At 32.0% G+C, this 18519-nt stretch overlaps 2 protein-coding genes across 2 annotated transcripts; one reads left to right on the top strand and one right to left on the bottom strand.

Moving 5' to 3' along the window:
• Positions 1–531: 531 nt before the first annotated feature.
• On the bottom strand, positions 532–7037 carry LOC114727634 (uncharacterized). The gene is made up of 6 exons (XM_028914322.1): positions 6571–7037; positions 5977–6030; positions 4563–4643; positions 3314–3383; positions 3120–3208; positions 532–1046 (listed from the first exon to the last, which is right to left on the bottom strand). The coding sequence occupies exons 1-6, from the start codon at positions 6739–6741 to the stop codon at positions 912–914; spliced, it is 600 nt and encodes a 199-aa protein (XP_028770155.1). The 5' UTR covers positions 6742–7037; the 3' UTR covers positions 532–911.
• A 5586-nt stretch (positions 7038–12623) lies between these two features.
• Positions 12624–16873, top strand: LOC114727677 (probable flavin-containing monooxygenase 1). The gene is made up of 5 exons (XM_028914368.1): positions 12624–13064; positions 13712–13949; positions 14421–14596; positions 15502–15863; positions 16534–16873. The coding sequence occupies exons 1-5, from the start codon at positions 12624–12626 to the stop codon at positions 16871–16873; spliced, it is 1557 nt and encodes a 518-aa protein (XP_028770201.1).
• The last annotated feature ends 1646 nt before the right edge of the window (positions 16874–18519 follow it).

Here is an 18519-nt window from a genome sequence, read left to right as displayed (position 1 = left end):
TTTCAAATGTTCCCAACGCACACTGCCTAATCAACATTACCATAACTTCAATTGTCACTGTCACTCCAACATGGGTCCTCACTTATATTGGCATTTTCAATAGGTCCAAAACTATTCATTAATACACGGCCAACACTCGTACTATAACTCCAAATCAAACAACATCAAATTGAATCACTATTCTCTCACAGCTTTCTTGTCCCGGTATACCAGTTATTTGATAAAAAAAATATTTTGAATATTTCACTTTCCATCACAAGGATTATCAACAAATAAAATGAATGGGTACCCAAAAAAAAAAAAAAAAGATAAATATAACCTTGGTCCTTCAAATTTGTACTTATTTTAGTTTTGATCCCTCAAGTTTTAAATCATAAGATTAGTCCCTCAAGAAGCAAAATGATCTAAGTTTTTATTAAATTACAGAGATCAATATTTCAAATAAAAAAACTTAAGGGATCAGAACCTATCATTTAAAACTTGAAGGATTAAAACTAAAATAAAGATAAATTTGAAGGTCCAAAAATTGTATTAACCCAAAGAAATGACTGTTTCTTGCACAAGTCATTTGAGAATGAACAGAGCCCTAAACAAGCAAGGTAGGCTAAAGCTGCTTTTAGGCCAACACGAAATACAGTTTGTAAAAAGAAAATCCAAGGTCCGAGTAAACAGAAATACAAGACAGAGTTCTGTAAATTCAGCCACACTTTCATGCTCAATAAATCCCAATGATTGCACAGGAATGCTTAAAATGCTTAACCCTCTCCAAGCATGATGCCTGGTTATCTAAATGCACTTTGAAATATTTTTTTGCTGTAATAAAGTATTGAAACGAGTGCCGGAAATAGTAGTCCCTAATAAACCGAGACGACCTAAATATAAGTTATCACAAATGCAGGAGCTAACTCTTTCTACCTATCTTTCAATTCCTGTTCAAATTGGAGCAACTTCTCTCTTACAGGCTTCAAAAATAGCTTCAAGTCCTCCTTTATCTGTATCTTATCTTGATGCAACAGGTCAGGCACTTCGCTGAGTCTCACTTCAATCTGCAAAGTGGGAGAAATTCATCGCAAGTGATCCAAATCAATATTCAACAAACAATCAAGCATACAGAACTAGAAGACACCGCCCGTCATTTAGAATTGAAAGATCGAGTCATTTTAATGAGAGAAAGCACCACTGAGTTATAAGATCTGGAACATGAAAATTGCTCCCGTTTCTTATCCCTTTTTCAGGAAAATAAAAACAAAACAAAGCAATACAAGTAACGTTTCTCCCTTTTGTGTTGGAAAGGAACATTCGTCCTTTAAGTAAGTAAACATAAGTGGGAGTTTGAATTACAAGAATTTCAGTCATACCCATGATCAGTGTATCCAAAAAAATTATTGCCTGTAGATTTACATTCATTCATTACACTTCCATTACTGGAAGTACAATTCACAGTCTAATTCTCAATATTACGCACTAGATCTTATCTGAATATTGAAAACAAATTTTATGTACAGAAGAATTACTAAGGCCCTAGTATAAAATAGCCTCCTTAGATAGCAATAAAGTGCATCAACATAATCCACAACCACACAGAGAGCAGTAGCCCAGCCAATGGTCTTGCTCCCTTAGGAGCAACCAGGCATGGTGACCTCTGTGTTATGACAGAAGAAGCACCAAGCCTCAATGCTCATGTAGCCAAAGATCTTCTGGGTTTTAAATACCCACAAACCCGAAGGGGCTGTGGGGATGGTGAAACTGATGCAGATGTTCATCAATCCACCCCCAATTGCCTAAAATAGAAGGTAATTCAAAATTAAGGGTAGATCTAGAACAGCACAAAGACAAAGAAATCCTAGTCTTCTCATGAAAGAAACCAAATAGAGAAGAAAACCTCATGTTTGAAGTACTAAGAGAGTCAAAACCTGTGAAAAATCCTAGCATTGGAGCAAGTACTCAAATAAATGAGCAAATGATCATGATTTGCCAATTGTTCTCAGAAAGAAACTTTATTTTTGAAGTATTGGAGTGGAGGGAAGCGGTCATGGAAATGAGAGCATTAGAAAAGAGTAGCATGTCGGAGACGGTGACTTTTCCAAAAGAATGGCAACCCATAAATTTTAAATCAATATTCGCAGCAAAACTCCATGCTGACAAAAGGATTGAAAGATACAAAGCTGCACTAGGACCCACGAGTTTCACACAAACTAACAATTTGATATTAAAAATGCCTTCTTGAATGCCAATCTCACCCCAAAAAAAAAAAAAAACAAACAAACAAAGAAAGTACAATTAACAATGCCTCATGTTTTGGTAAAAAAGGTGCAAAAGATCTAGTCAAGAGGAGCTTGTTGTTTCTATAATACCTTAGTTCATCAAATCCTATTGCCGTCCCTATTTTGGTAGGAGTCCTAACATTTTTCCCACTGAAAAACCATAGTTATTGGAACTTCTGTTTCTTTTCTTAAAAAACAAGATTGTTTATCCAGAACTAAGAGGCAACAAGACACCCTTAGAAAATGACAGCCTCCGAAGCAAAATGCATCATGGAAACGCAAAGGCTACACATTGCCACACCCTTCTTAGATCTTCTGAAATCTTTCTACTTATGAAATGAGTGATCCAAATCTCTGTTGCTAGATCTCCGCATGACACACATGTCAGAACATAACATTTTTATCATTTAGGTTTACCAGAGATGTACTTCATTCTTCAGCCTACCTACTACCATGCAATTATTTTCCAATTTGTTGAATAGGCAAAACACTAATCTGCCTGATGGCACACAAACCGATGGAAAGAACTTTAGTGTGGTGAAAGTCGTAGAATGAATACACACCAGGAACAACATAAAAGGGCTTATAATCATTCATCATTAATAAAAAAAGCCTAACAATTGAACTACCTTAAATAAACATGATATAAATTTTATTTTAGACAAGATAATATGCTTGAACCCAAAAAAAACAAATAAAGGAAAAAGGAGATAAAGAAGGAAAAATAAGAGTTCTCCGATTAAGATGCTGAAATGACATGCTAAAATATATTTGAAAGGTTAAACCTTAGGCAAGCACTAACCAGTTTTATTATGCGTTACAAATATAGCATTTAAGAAGAACATTGAAAGATACCTTCAAGTCGTCCAGCTCACCAACTGAGAATTCTGGGACATCTATGTGGCCATTGACCAATTTCTTATCATCCTGGACCATCCATTCCCCTGTTTCATTTTTAATTTGGCATCATTTATACAAATTAATCAAATTGAAGTGTAAAGAATAATCAGCTAATGTGCGTGTTTTGAAATGCCCAACAAAAATTGTACCTTTAACTTTTAAGGTTAACTCATAGGTGTAGCCAACACGTTTCTTGTTTCGAACTATCACCATAAATGCCTAAGAAATGCATGACCAAAAAAAAATCAATTCATAATAGATAAAAAGGGCATTTTGGAGACATATCCAAGATTGTCCACTCTTTGCATTCAAACTGATTCATCCAAATTAGCAGGTACGGCGGCAAGGGAGGAGACAGCACTAGCATCTTTTATTTGAAAAAAAGATCAGTTACTACTTTATTCTACAAATTTAATAAGTATAAAATAGAAAATTAAAAAAATTAAAAGAATAAAATATATATCATTCTCCCTCACCTTTCCTGTTAATCACGCATTCAAAAAAATGTGCAGCTCTTTCCCCTTAATACCCTCATATCTAAAATTTCTAAACATGGCCAATTTTTTGGGTATTTTTCTGCGTAGACAGCACACAGAAGTCTTTTTCCTGTATCGTTCTTTAAATTTATTGTGGGAATCTTCTATTATTTATTGTACAGTCTCATGTTAGCATTTATTAGTTTTCTTCAAATTCTATTAGTGTTTATGAGGTTTTATGAGGCTTCATTACCTTATCTCATTTTGAGTGTATATATTGAAAAGTAATCTACCATTTGAAGATAAGAAAGAGAGAATCTTTTCCTCTCAAGTTCACATTTATTGATTTAAAAATTCAAGAGCTTTAATGATAACTGTCAAACATATAATCATCAAGAAAAAAGGTTGGGAACATAATTCAATAGAAATTGTTTAGCATACAATGCTTTATGTTGGGGAATATGTAAAAATTAAATAAAGAAAATGAAAGAATCGAAGTGTGGCAAGGATAAGAAGCATTTCCTGGTAATATAACCTAGGATGCTTGTTAGATTTTTAGTTCTGATTAGTTCACATAAAAGACTTCTCTTGCCATTCTAAAAAGCATTAGTATTACTTCAAATTACAAATTAGTATCATTTAATATGGACTCTATATTTAATTCATTCCTTTCAAATAAATAAATTGCTTATTTAATATAAAGAGGTTAAATAATCATTTTACTTCTGTGGCAGATGAATTATATTTTTAAATGATAATTTATATATTGTTCTTTTTTATTTCTAACAACTGTTTATAAAGCAAAGAAGTCCAATACACATTCGTACCTGGAACACATACAAAACAACAAGGTTACGAAAAATTATATTGTACAGGGTATAAAAGTAAAACAGCCCAGTTGTAAATTATTGAATAAACTCACATCGCCAATACATTTTGTTACATCTTCTATCTCTGCTTTCCCAGAAGAGAACTGCAAGGAACCTACTGACATAAGCAACTCCTGCAAGGAGAAAATTAGATACAATAAATGGCATACACTGGGGCCCCCAAAAAAAAAAAAAAAACTGACTATAGCACAATGTCATAGGAGCAAAAGGTGTCTTCTTTCCGGGGACTAGCTGTTCAAAAGGTCAAAATAATTGGAACGGGTCTCTAAAGTTGGCCACAATAATCATTAACAGTCTCTTTCCACTATTCCTTTACATCAAAAGTCCCTTTCTAGAATTCTAGAGTGTTGTCCAAAGAAAAGTTGATGAGAAGCTTCCTTTTTTCAAGCATGGGTGAATTAAGCAGATCATCTTATTAGTTGGGAGGTTTGGTGTGGGCTTAGGAAGGAAGGAGGACTATGATTCGTAATTTATAGCTCAAAAGTATTTCCTTTTCAGCAAATGGTCATGGTGGTCCTGCAAAGAAAATATTCTATTTAGCATCAAATTGCACGGTCACGCTTACTTAACCCCCCCCCCCCACCCCAACAAAACAAAAAAAAAAGCCCATGAACTACTGCACCTTCAAAGTGGATAACAGTAGTCATATACTCATATTAGATTTCAAGAGGATCAATAGAGAGCACATGCTGACTTTTGTAATGCTTTATAAAATTTGTATCGCTTTTCCTCATTGTATAACTCATTTCTAGTGCCTTAGGTCCACTTAAGGGTGTTTTTCTGGTAATACTCATTATGTCAGAAATACCTTTGACAGAAAAGTTCATGAACTTGAGGCACTTTTACCCATTTTAGGTTGCGTTTATCTCTCTTTGGGCCCATTTGGTTCTTGAGAATGTGCCCTAAAAATGGGAAAAGCCTCTCCATTCTGTTATTTTATGTGTTTGGTTTCTCTCAATGCACATTCATGTTGGGAGCCCGTGTACTTCCCTCAGCACAGTAGACACACCAACAAGTAAATGGACTATACCAGATTATAAAATAAATCACTGGTTACAGTCACAACTCAATACCACAAAAAATACAATAGAAAAGTACACATCAACAAATTACCCAGGTAATTCTAAATGGCTTGTAGGCAAAGGTTGTGTCTCTCTGCTTCACTTAGGTATTCTTCCCTAATTGTGTCACAAGGTTCTCTTTGACGAATGTGAACGCAGTGGCATTGTTAATTTCTTAAGTTCAAAAACTTTCTTTCTTCTTTCCCTTTTCCCCCTTACATGCATGCACAGATGCATAAAGTAGAGGTGTTGTAGTTCAAGTTGGTTGATGTACGATTGAAAAGAAGCCTTCTAAAATTGCCAGCAAAATCACATGCGGAGTAAGTTTCTCCATATGCACAAGCATAAAGGGAAAAAGATCATAGGGATGTATAGAAACGCATACCTTCATTCTTTGAGTTGCCCAATTGTTGAGGCTTTTCTCCTCCCATGTCCCAGCCTGTTTTAATATTACAACATTCCATTTCAAAATTAATTGGCCCAAGAAACCTCACAGCTAAGTACATACAGTATCTTTTACAACATTCCATTTCAAAATTAATTGGCACAAGAAAACCTCCCAGCTAAGTACATACTGTATCTTGTAATAAACAAAGTATTCTCTAGCTGTAGGTAGAAAAAAGTATAAATCAATCAGCTCATGATTATATGCAAGGCAAATATGTGTGTGTGTGGGTCTGTGTTTGCCACGAATCGCCACTCATTAATCCGAGTCAAGAGACTCCTTAAAATTAGTACGCACATGTAATAATATCATTGATAAACAATGGACAAGTTAATGGGCTCATTTAGTCATCGATAAAAAACCAAAATCACATGAAGTATGATTTAATATCTTAAATAAACGGATGCGATTGTTGAAAGCATAACACATGAAGTAGGATATATGCCCGATCTTTATGTTTGATTCGTTCACCAAAGAATGAAAATGTAGGCATAAAGCATGCTTAAGTCGAAAGGAAGAGGAATAAGCTCATACGCGATTCCAAACAGAACCAACTGTGTTTGTACGCGGTTGACCGGAGAGGACATCTTCGTGTGTTAGCTTCTGGGGTACTGGCATAGGCGCAGCATCATCTGTAACTTTCCTAACCCAATACGTGTATGATGCTCCTTGTTGCTGTTCTTTCTCTGCTCCTCCACCCTCCATTGCACTTCTCAATGTATTCTTCGTTATTCCTCCAAATAAATTTTTTAAAAAATTGCTTTTTTCCGCGCAAGAGCAAACAAATAAATTGCACCTTGCAAAGCCGGGAATAATTGTGAATCTGAGAAGTAACTACGTGGCCCTAAACAATTTGAGATCCAAATTCAATTCAAAATATATGAAATTGCGAAGCAGACCCAGCTCTTAATGCCGGCTGGTTGAGGAGGAACAAAGAGAAAGCCAGTGGATGGACAAAACCCGAAATGGCGAACTTCGGTAATGGACTTATTGATCGTCTCTCTCGAGCTGTTTCCGGAAGGTTCCCGTGAATCGGGAAAGGTATTGAAGAACACACAGCCATATTCAATTGTTTAATTTTGTTAAAATAAATTAGTGATTACTAGTAAATTAGAAGGTGGTGGTTGCCATTGTTAGCGATGTAAACAAGAAGCAATTAACAGTAATAGTAATTAGTAACATAAATTGTGGTTTATCCATGGGAGGGAAAAAAACAAAAGAGAGAGCTAAATTGCATTTTTCTCAGTGGCACGGGCATCATAAAATATTTTGTGGTATATTTACTATTCTGAAATATTCTTTTAAGTGCATTTAAAATTTTAACATTTTTTTTGCTTTAGTGTTAGATGCACCAAAAACTATTTTAGGATATTAAATTAAAAAATATTTTAAAATATTGGATGTACTGAAAAATATGTTAAGGTATTGGATACATTTAAAAAATTATTTTATAATGTTAAATGCATCACATAATACTTTAAGCTATGGAAAAAAAAATTGTCACTTATATAATTATATTCCATGAAGTTTAAAACGAAATGCAACTATTGATGCTGATCCCAAAAAAAACAAAAAAGAAATGCAACTATTGATTAAAAAAAATGAAATACAGCTAGTTTACAAGTAACCAATGTTAGATATGTGATACACTGGCCATATAATTGTTTAATCTATTTAAATAACTAATTGATACAAATATTTAAAACTGATAAATAATACTACCTTTAATCGTAAATATAAAAATTAGTTAGAGATTCAATTTTATGCTAAGTATAAGATTTTAATTTACTTTCTCACTCATAATTATTCATTTTTTATGCACTATTCTTTATAATAATTGCACATGTTAAATAGTTTTCTTAATATACATTATTGACAAAAACATTTTAAAAAACATAACACACATCTAGTATAATTAACTAACTTTACTAATTTTTTTAATATTTATAAATTAATTATCTAATTTTTATATTAAGTAAGTATATAGATTGTTGAACTATTTTTTCTAAACAAAGGGAACTAGAGAAAAAGACTTGTTTTAGAGAGTTAGTGCATGTAATCTTTTGAGATTCTTGGGAAAGTGGGTAATCGGATCAAACTCTTGCCTAACGCCCCATCCAACAAGTGAGAGTTAAACTTTCATTGTCCATTGGCGCGCTAGTGTCTCTGACTCACGCGTTAATCATCTTCATGGAACAAGCTGGTCCTATCTGAAAAAAAAAAATAATAATATGTTTGGTTTTTAATATAAAAATTAATTAACTAATTTAAGTAGATTAAAAAAATTAGTTAAATTAGTTATTTGTAATAAATAGATATCATTTTATATAAAATACCCTTACAAATTATATGTATTAGCTAGAAAGCTACTATTTGATGAAACATCTAATATGTACAACTACTATAAGAACTGCCTTGAAAAAATAAATAAAAATAAGAGATAAAGTGAATTTGAATTTTATATTTATGATCAAATTGAATGTCAAATTAACTCTTATATCAAGAATCAAAGGTAATATAAAATCATCATGTGCTAGTCCTTTTGTTAAAAAGATCCAAAAACAAAGCACTTAGTCGGGGATAGTTAATTTTACTAAGGTGTTTCTAACACGTCATCAACACTAAGGGGGTGTTTGGGTTCCAACCCAAACCATGGTTTGGGAAAAAATCTCCCAAACACCCTTATAAAAACCAAAACCATGGTTTTGAGTCCAAACCATGGTTTTGGCTCCAAAACCATGGTTATGGGAAAAGTAAAATTTTTTTGCTTTTGGAAAAAAAAGGGAGAGTATGAGAGCCTATAGGATATGTATCTTGTTGTTTTTTTTATAAACATATTTTTTATAAATATATTTAATCTTATATCTTATAAATATATATACATATTAATTAATTATTAATTATATTATCTTATGTATTATTAATTATGTTAATAAAAAATATATTATTAACAATTTTATTCCTTCAAATTAAAATATATCATAAAATATATTTTTTCTGTAAGTATCATATTAACTTATGCCTTTTTTTAGTAATTTGTACATGTAAAAAGTGCTTCTGGTAACAACTATCCAAACACTCTCACTTCTCAGAATCACTTTTTTACAAAATCTATTCTTTAAAAAATCTATTCTCCCCAGAATCTATTCTCCAGAAGCTATTCTCCAAACCATGGTTTGGTTATATCCAAACACCCCCTAAATGACCTAATCCAGTTCTTGACAAAATTATGCCTATTGTGTAACATCTTGGGTTCCCATATAACGCAAATAAGTATTTAAATTCTCATTAAAAAATATCCTCACGTTCACAGCCTCCTCCTGCTAGAGTTCTATCATGTATTACTTTCCATCCTTAATATAAGAGTTAATTAATTAATTTAAGTATATTTAAAAAGCTTATTAAGTTAATAAATACTCTATAAGAGGAACGCAATTAATAAGTTTGGTATTACCGTTAACAACAAGTTTTCTAAAAATTCAAAAAGTAGCATATTTATAACTTTAGTAATACAGTTAATAAGTCATATAATGATATTAACAATTTGTATAATCATACTGATTGCTTAATAAATGAAAAAAATTTTGTTGCACAATCTTCATAGGGAAATTTTTTTAATAACATTATGAATGCTGTTAATATCATTACATGACTTACTAATCGCATTACTAAAATTGTAAAAATGTCATTTTTAATTTTTTTTTTTGGAAAACATACTGTTAATAGTGATACCAAATTTGTTAATGGTGTTTAAAAACTTGTTAATTGCCTTACAAGACCTGAAAAATTCTCTATTTATGATATCATGACTAATCTCTCAATGTGTAAAAAGCTCTTATATCACTTTGTAAATGGTGTTATGAAAATTGTTCATATCATTAGATTGTTAAAATGCCACTTTGTGAATTTTCTTGAAAACCTATTGTTAATGATAATACCAAACTTATTAATAGTATTAAAGAACTTATTAATCACGTTACTAGATTTAAAAAAAATTCCAAAAAAAAGTTGCCGGTCATTGAAGCTCTAGTGATCGATCATTAGCCGGTCGTCGGAGCTCTATGAGGTGGCCATTGACGCTAGAGCTCTGACAACCAGCCAACCGGTGATGGTGTTTGATAGTTTCTTTTTTAAAAAAGTAAAAAGCAATATGGTTATTTTAGCAAATGTGAAAATTCTAATTGGGTCAGCTATACCTAAATTGAAATTTTGCTTATTGGGGTGACTATTTGGGAATTTTCAAATTTTACAATCATTTTTCTAAAATTATTCTTATAAACAAGTAGGTTCAAGATATAAACATCAAATAACCAACTCATGCAATTTAAAAAATTAGTTAAAATTAGTTAAATATAATAAATTTGTTAAAAGAATGCAACTTATTTTTCTTAAACACTGATATTCATAAAGTGAGCAAGTGGGAGAAAGAATACGCGAAAAAAATAGATGAAAGGAATGAATAGAAAAAAGACATGTGAGAGACATATAATTAATTGGGAATAAAAATAAAAAATGCATTAAATGATCCAATAAATCTAGAATAATGCTTAAAAAAAAAGACACTTTCAAAAATTTGATGCTTATATATTATGAATCATAGTCTTTATCAAAATAACATAACCCCACCTATCCACTCTTCATTTTAACATAATCATAAAAATTTAAGATTTTAATATTGTTGATGAATTTTTAATTTTCATTTTAAAACAACAATTCAATCAAATGAAAAGGATCAATAATAATAGTAGTACTAACAAAAAATTTAATATCAAACTCATATGGTCTTCACGCCTAATATGCGCCGGCTTCTTCTCTTTTGCCACGTGTACAGCTAAACACACATGCAACTATGCAAGTGATGGCCGGGAAGCATCGTGCCGCGCTAGCTCCACCCAATGAAGAATATATAGACACATCAAATCAAAGCAACAATATAACAGGATATAATATTTTAAATAGTTAACGCAATTGTTTTTCAGCACAAGACAATTTTCCTTATCAGGAAAGGCAAACATCACGGGACGTGCAATAATTAAGGGGGGAAAATTCTCACTATCAATTTCATACAGAACTTTTTTGTTATTTTTAATTTTTATGATGTGACCTTATTAAAACATAATATTATTTCCGGTTTTTAATATAAGAGATATTTTCACTTTCAATTTGATCTTAAATATAAGATTCTAATACATTTTGTCTTTCATGTTTATCTCTTTTTTAAAGTAGTTTTTGTAATAGTTGCACATGTTAAATGTTTAATTTAATAATAGTTTTAATTAATACATGATTAATAAGAGTATTTTAAGTAAAATAATACCTTATTATTATAAATAACTAACTTAGTCAATTTTCTTAATTTATTTAAATTAATCAACTATAATGATATGTATTGCTGCCACTTGGTCTTTTCTCTTGTTTTCCCATTAAAATATGTGCGCCAGCCCCGAGAAAATAAGTGAAATGAGTAAGGCGACAATATTGACAGAAAGGGCTGCTTGGAGGTTATATACGTACTTTTCTAATTTGATTTATAAGTTATTTTTATCAAGTTTTATCGAAGAATTTTTTTTTATAAATATCATCAACACTATCTTAAAGTTTAACAATTTTTTAATTTTAATCTTATTTAAATACATTTTAAAAAATAACAATCCATATAATAATAAATTAAGAATAAAATAGTATGTTTATATTCAAAATTTAATGATGATGCTTATAAAAAAAGCCTTCATCAACCGGGGGGTTGGAGTTAATAGAAGAAATTAGTTTCTCATAATATGATAAATTAATATTCAAATTTTTATTGAAAGAAGCGCTTATATTTAGTACTTGACATTCACCAAAAAAAAATATTTAGTACTTGATAATCCCTCGAACATGATTGTCTTTAATTAGAATGTAGCTATATTTAGGGAAAAAAAAAACCTGCTTTTTATAGCCTATAAATAAGACTAGAATAATGTGTGATTGTTTGCTTATTGGGATGTGCGTGTATAGATACATATACACACACAAAACGCGGCTGCTTGTTGGATATATACAGTCAAGGAGGGAGGCATAGAAAGAAGATAATATTGAAAATATAAAAAATGGACCATTCAAATTAATTTTTTCAAAAAAGTTCAGATTTCATTACAACAATGCACACAATACTCATCTTAATGATAAGCACCGACTACACACAGGGATATATATATATATACTACCTCCGGTCCTTAATATAAGACCCTGTTTGACTTTTAATTTGGTCCTAATTATAAGACCTCAATCCATTTTGTCTCTCATATTTATTCATTTTTTTCCAAGATAGTCCTTCTAATAATTATAGTTTTAACCAACACACTTAATTAGCAAGGATATTTTAGGAATGGCAACACTTATTTGTTACAAATAACTAACTTAACTTACTTCCTTAATCTCCTCAAATTAGTCAACTGGGTCTTATAATTAGGACCGGAGGTAGTATATATATATGTGTGTATATATTTAGATCAAAAAAAGTGGCTGCTTGTTGGTGTGTGCGCGTGTATATATATATATGGAGAGTGGAGGAGGGAGGCATAGAGAAACAAGATCATATTGAGAATATGGAAAGAAGGCAGGTAGGCATTGTGGGTGCAGGAATAAGTGGTCTGCTTGCCTGCAAATACATGCTGCAGAAAGGCTTCCATCCCATAGTGTTGGAAGCCAAGAGCAGCATTGGAGGAGTTTGGTCCAAAACCATAGCCACCACTAAGCTCCAAACTCCCAAATCCCTCTTTCAGTTCTCTGATTTCCCATGGCCTTCTTCTGTCCTCCATGATTTCCCTGACAACCAGCTCGTTCTCCAATACATCACTGACTATGCCAGCCACTTTGATCTGCTTAAGCACGTCAAGTTCAACACTATTGTCCAAAGCCTTCACTACCATGGCCCTCCTGAGCATGAGATGAAGGCTTGGCATCTCTGGGGCGGCACTGGCCAACCTTTCAGCACCAAAGGAAAATGGAAAGTTTCTGTCAAGAACACCCTCAATGATTCCACCGAGGTAGCTAGCTAACATATCCATTTTTCTATGCTATTCATTTTAATTAAGGTTAAGGTGCAATACTGCAATCGGCACCTAAGAGTTTTTTTGGGTGCAGATTTAATTTGTCCTAAAAATTTAAAATCATAATAATATTGCCTGTTACTGTTGAAAACCTAATGTTGATCGTTCACATTTTTAACGGTAAGGGGTAACAAATCTAAGATTTTAAACTTCTAAAGTAAATTGACACCAAAAAAAACTTCCGAGTGGCTGATACTTCTGAATGAAAACTTCCAAAACAAATTTACACCTTAATTCTTTTATTTCTTTATTAGTGTTAAGATGCAAATCTATTTACGAAATATTTATGAATGCGCACATGGTATCATAATGTTGAAGAAGATTCCTGAACAAAGGAGGCAAAAATGCCATGGCTAGCTAAGAAAGTGTCGTTTAACTTTTAGAATATAATAAATGGATGTGTGACACAGTGACCGGCCATTAAAAAGTAACAGCCGTGACATTTTTGCATCCTTTTGGGATCTTCAGTGATTTGCACCGAACTGAACATGATGGTGTTAGACGTGCGCGCGTTCACGGAGTTAGTTTTGTATCATAACTCCATTCACGTATGTATATGTGTTGGCGTGTGTCCATGTGTGCAGGAATACGTGGTGGATTTTGTGATTCTATGTGTGGGAAGATTCAGCGATGTTCCGAATATTCCAGAGTTCCCTCCGAACAAAGGCCCAGAGGTGTTTGGAGGGAAAGTGATGCACTCGCAGGACTATTCCGCCATGGACAACCAAACTGCTTCTCACTTTGTCAAAGGCAAGCACGTCACCATTGTTGGATTCCAGAAATCTGCTTTAGATATCGCAATGGAGTGCCAAGCGGTCAACGGTAAATTCATTAAACCTCATTCATTAATTACTACTTCCGATCCTTAATATAAGAACTCATTTGATTTTTATTTTGATCCTCAATATAAGCCTTAATTATCTTTGTTTTTTCATATTTATCCACTTTTTTCTAAGATAGTTCTTGCAGTAATAGTAGTTTTAGCTAATACATTTGATTGGTAAGGGTATTTAAAAAAATATCTATTTATTACAAATACCAACTTAACAAACTTATTTAATCCACTCAAATTAATCAACTAGTTCTTATATCAAAAACCGGAAGTAGTATATTATATCTGCCATTTTGTTTGTATAATAATTAATGACATATACTATTATTTTTAATTTAGTTATTATACTACCGGTCTGACTCAATGGTCTAAGCGTTGGAACGGTCTGACTTTTAAAACATTAATTGTACTGAATCTGCCACCGTCTTGTTTGAATAATAATCACACACACACATATGCAGGGAAGAGGCATCCGTGTAGGGTTTTATACAGGAGTGAGCATTGGAACATTCCAGACTATCAGCCATGGGGAATCCCTCTAGCCTTTCTCTACCTTACTCGTTTCTCAGAGCTTCTCGTTCACAAGCCTGGTGAAGGCCTCCTACTTAGTCTCATTGCTACTATTCTTTCGCCCCTGGTAATGCTCATAGATTATTCATACTCACTCAGTTTTTAAATATAATAGTTAGATAAAAAGGTTTATTTTGGTATTAAATTTGAAATCTCAATCGATTTTGTCTTATAAGTCTATAATTTTTTTTTCCTCCAAATCATCTTACCGACTGCACAGAAGTTATAATGCAAATAAGTAAAGAGGATATTATAAAAAAACAATCAACCAATATCTGTTACAAATGACGGCTTAATAAATTTTCTTAATATTAACATATTAGTTGTCTAACTCTTATATTAAGAATTAGAGATAGTAGTCAGATAAAAGATTTATTTCGATCTTAAATATAAAATCATAATCCCTCCTAAGTTTATAATTTGTTTACCTAAGTATCCTATTGATTGCACATAGTCAAAGTGTTTTCATTAAGAGGTACTTCTTATGCATATAATTAATTAGAGAGGGTATTTTAGAAAAACTAACACACATCTGCTACCACTAGCTAACTTAATTAACAAATTTTTTTAATATTCAAAAATTAGTTATTTAACTCTTATATTAAAGATCAGGGATAGTACTACCTTCAGTCCTATATATAAGAAATAGTTGGAGGTTAGATTTAGTCTTAAATATAATACTTCAATCCACTGCCTCTCAAATTTATAATTTTTCTTTAAAATATCTTTATTAATTGTGCATGCATATTAAGAAATTCTCACCAAGGTATGTAGTTCAAATGCAAATAATTAAAAAGGATAATTTATGAAAGAAAGCACATATTTATTATAAATAATCAACTTAACTAATTTCTTTAATATTTACAAATTAATTATCTAACTCTCAATATTAAGTACCTGAGTTAGTATAATAACAACATGCTGGTAGTTAAGATTAAGAATTAATTAATATTTGTTTTAAATCATGAACAGAGATGGCTGTCCTCAAAATTCGTTGAAACCCATATTACAAGGAAGCTTGGACTGCGTAAGTTTGGAATGGTACCAGACCATAGCTTCCATCAAGCCATAAACTCTTGCTTGATCCCATCCATGCCTGACAAATTCTATGAAAAGGTTGAAGAGGGAAGTATTCTTTTGAAGAAAGCTCCAAGCTTTGGCTTCTGCCAAGAGGGAATTTTGGCTGATGGAGAAGAAGACAAACCCCTCAAGACAGATTTGGTGATATTAGCAACTGGTTTCAGAGGTGATAAGAAGCTCAAAGATATCTTTGCTTCTCCCACTTTCCAAGACCTTATTGACGGCTCTCCAAATTCAACCGTTCCTCTCTATAGGTGAGGCCATTTTTTCTGATTTCGAGTCTTTCTTATTACAAAAATCTACTAAATTAGTTAATTACAACAAATGTAACACAATCTCCTTAAAATATTTCTATATATAACATTAGATTATATGTTACTTAATAAGTTATATGAATTGGTTTGAAAAAAATAATTAATATGAGAGATAAAATAATTTGAGATATTATCTTTAGAATCAAATTTAATCCCTCAGCTATATCTTATATGAAAAATCGTAGAAGTACTTTAGAGTATGAACTGAATCCCAGTTGATGCCATTCTTTTATAGTAACCCCACTCCTTAATATAATAACACAGTTGACTGATTTGGAAAGATTAAGAGAGCTAAATAAATTACTTAATTATAGTATGTATTACATGATTTCTTTAAAATACTTATGTGTGTAATTAGATTATATGTCAGTTTGCATAATTAGCTTATATATCAATTTATAAGTTAGACAAATTAGTTTAAAAAAATACAAATACTTTAAAATAATTTATTTACCTTGCTTAATTTGTTTTAAAATTAATCAATTGAGCCTTATAGTAAGGATTTGAATAGTAATATTTACAAATGAATACATACAATACAATACAATGGATGTTTGAGGAATAAAAATTGAAGAGTATAAAATGGTTAATTTGAATGGTGTGGTATCAGAAAATGCATACATCCGGAAATACCACAATTGGCAGTGATTGGGTTCTCAGAAAGCGTTGCAAACTTGTATACATATGAGATGACATGCCGGTGGCTGGCGGAGCTTCTGGATGGGACGTTCCAAGTGCCAAGCATTGGGGAAATGAAGAAAGATGTGAAGAAATGGGATGATTATATGAAGCAAAACTCAGGGCAGTACCATAGGAGGTCATGTGTAGGTGCCTTACATATATGGTATAATGACCAGCTCTGCAAGGACATGGGTTGGAACCCTAGAAGAAAGAAGGGATTCATGGCTGAACTGTTTGAGCCTTATGGTCCTTTGGATTATTCTTCCTGATGTCATTCTTTATCTGACTGGGCTGGATTCGAGTGTTGTCGGATTTAATTGAAACTAGCTGTTTTAAAAGTGTTTTTTATATTCATGTGGACTCGAACTTAAGACTCCGTGTTTGAGCAATAAAAGTTTCTTCTACTTGAACCAATGCTTGTTGATGATGTCATTCTCTCTCTAGCTTGGAATAAAAGAGGAGAGTTTTCAGAAGCTTATTCAAGCTCTATCCTTACTCTCCTCTTTCACCATTTGTAATTCTTTCAAATTTTATGTATCAAGAATAATTCACTAGAAAGCTGTATTAAATCGTTCCTAGTCAATCTTCAGTTTTTTAAGGTCTTTTGAGTTGATGTTGAATGATCTTCCAAGTTTTAGTATCTTACAAGTGTTTTTTTTTTCTTAAAAAAAAAAAAAAGAGGCTACATACATGTTTTTTTTTTTCATAGCTTATTATTGGTATGCGACAGAATCCCATAAATCATTAGACTAGAGCAACATAGAAAGAGTTATGATTGGCCTTAAAAGCGCAAGCAAGAAAAATATTTTACAAGTGTTTGACCCATACTCTTTTCTTTGTTTCTTTCTTTTCACTGTCTTGACTTAAAGAGTGTTGATTATTGGGTGATGCTTCATTTCATTCCTTTATTTTAGGATTAGTCTTTTTTTTTTTAATATTCAGATCTGTTGAATAAGGTTGAAGTGGGCCATCTTTGCACTATTATATATTTGGATCTATACCCTCTCCTCATCTTTTCCCTCATTTTCTTCTCCTGATCTCATCTCACCCTTTGCTTGGAAAATTCAACGGATGAAAAATCCATACTATTACATAATAAATAAACTACTAAAATTTGATGGGTATAGTTCACAATTGTGACTACTACCTGAAAATCGAAAAAAAAGTATACTTTGAAAAACAAAATAAATTAAAGTCTTATATTTAGGATCAAAATACACCCCTTGTCTAGTTCTTATATTTAGTATAGAGGGCAATAGTTAACAATCTTGATTTCTATAATAATAATAATAATAATAATAATAATAATGTCTTGGGTTAGAATAAGTGATTTTGGAAATAGTTAAATGCGTAGAGTCAAATGAAGAGAATGCAAGGTCTAAATCTGGCAACTGTCAACAAAGGACTTTCAACGTTCTAAATCCCATCCTGCCCTCTTTGACTCACCTGGTTCCGGACCATTTTCTTTTTGGGAGAATTTCAGTAAACTCACAGCCAACTAATACCAGTCAACCCCAAAAAATTCTAAAATTTCACTGCACTCCCTTAACCAAAATTTTATGTGTGAAAAGACAAAAATATCATTACTTTATTTAAATTGCAAATCGTCCAATTCATGTTACAAATAGCCAAATTCTTGTTTCCAACTGCCCAATTCTTATTGTAAATCATCAACTTTAAGCTATTCATTCTCGCATAAAATTACAATGATTTACAGCTCAAATTCGTCAATTTACAACAAAAAACACAAATAAAGTAAGGATATTTTTGTGTTTTCACGCATAAAATTTTAGTCATGCTGTGAAATTTCAAATTTTTTTAAAATAGTTGATTAATATTAACTAGGTACTCAGAGGATTTATTGGAATTCTCCCCTCTTTGTATTTCAAGCTACACTTGTTAACGTGTTGTTCAA

Source organism: Neltuma alba, unplaced genomic scaffold, assembly GCF_004799145.2.
Source record: "Neltuma alba isolate B1F8T4 unplaced genomic scaffold, ASM479914v2 tig00012505_pilon, whole genome shotgun sequence".
Taxonomy (NCBI): domain Eukaryota; kingdom Viridiplantae; phylum Streptophyta; class Magnoliopsida; order Fabales; family Fabaceae; genus Neltuma; species Neltuma alba.
The sequence above is the reverse complement of the archived record's forward strand: the minus strand, read 5'-3'. Positions and strand labels throughout refer to the sequence as shown.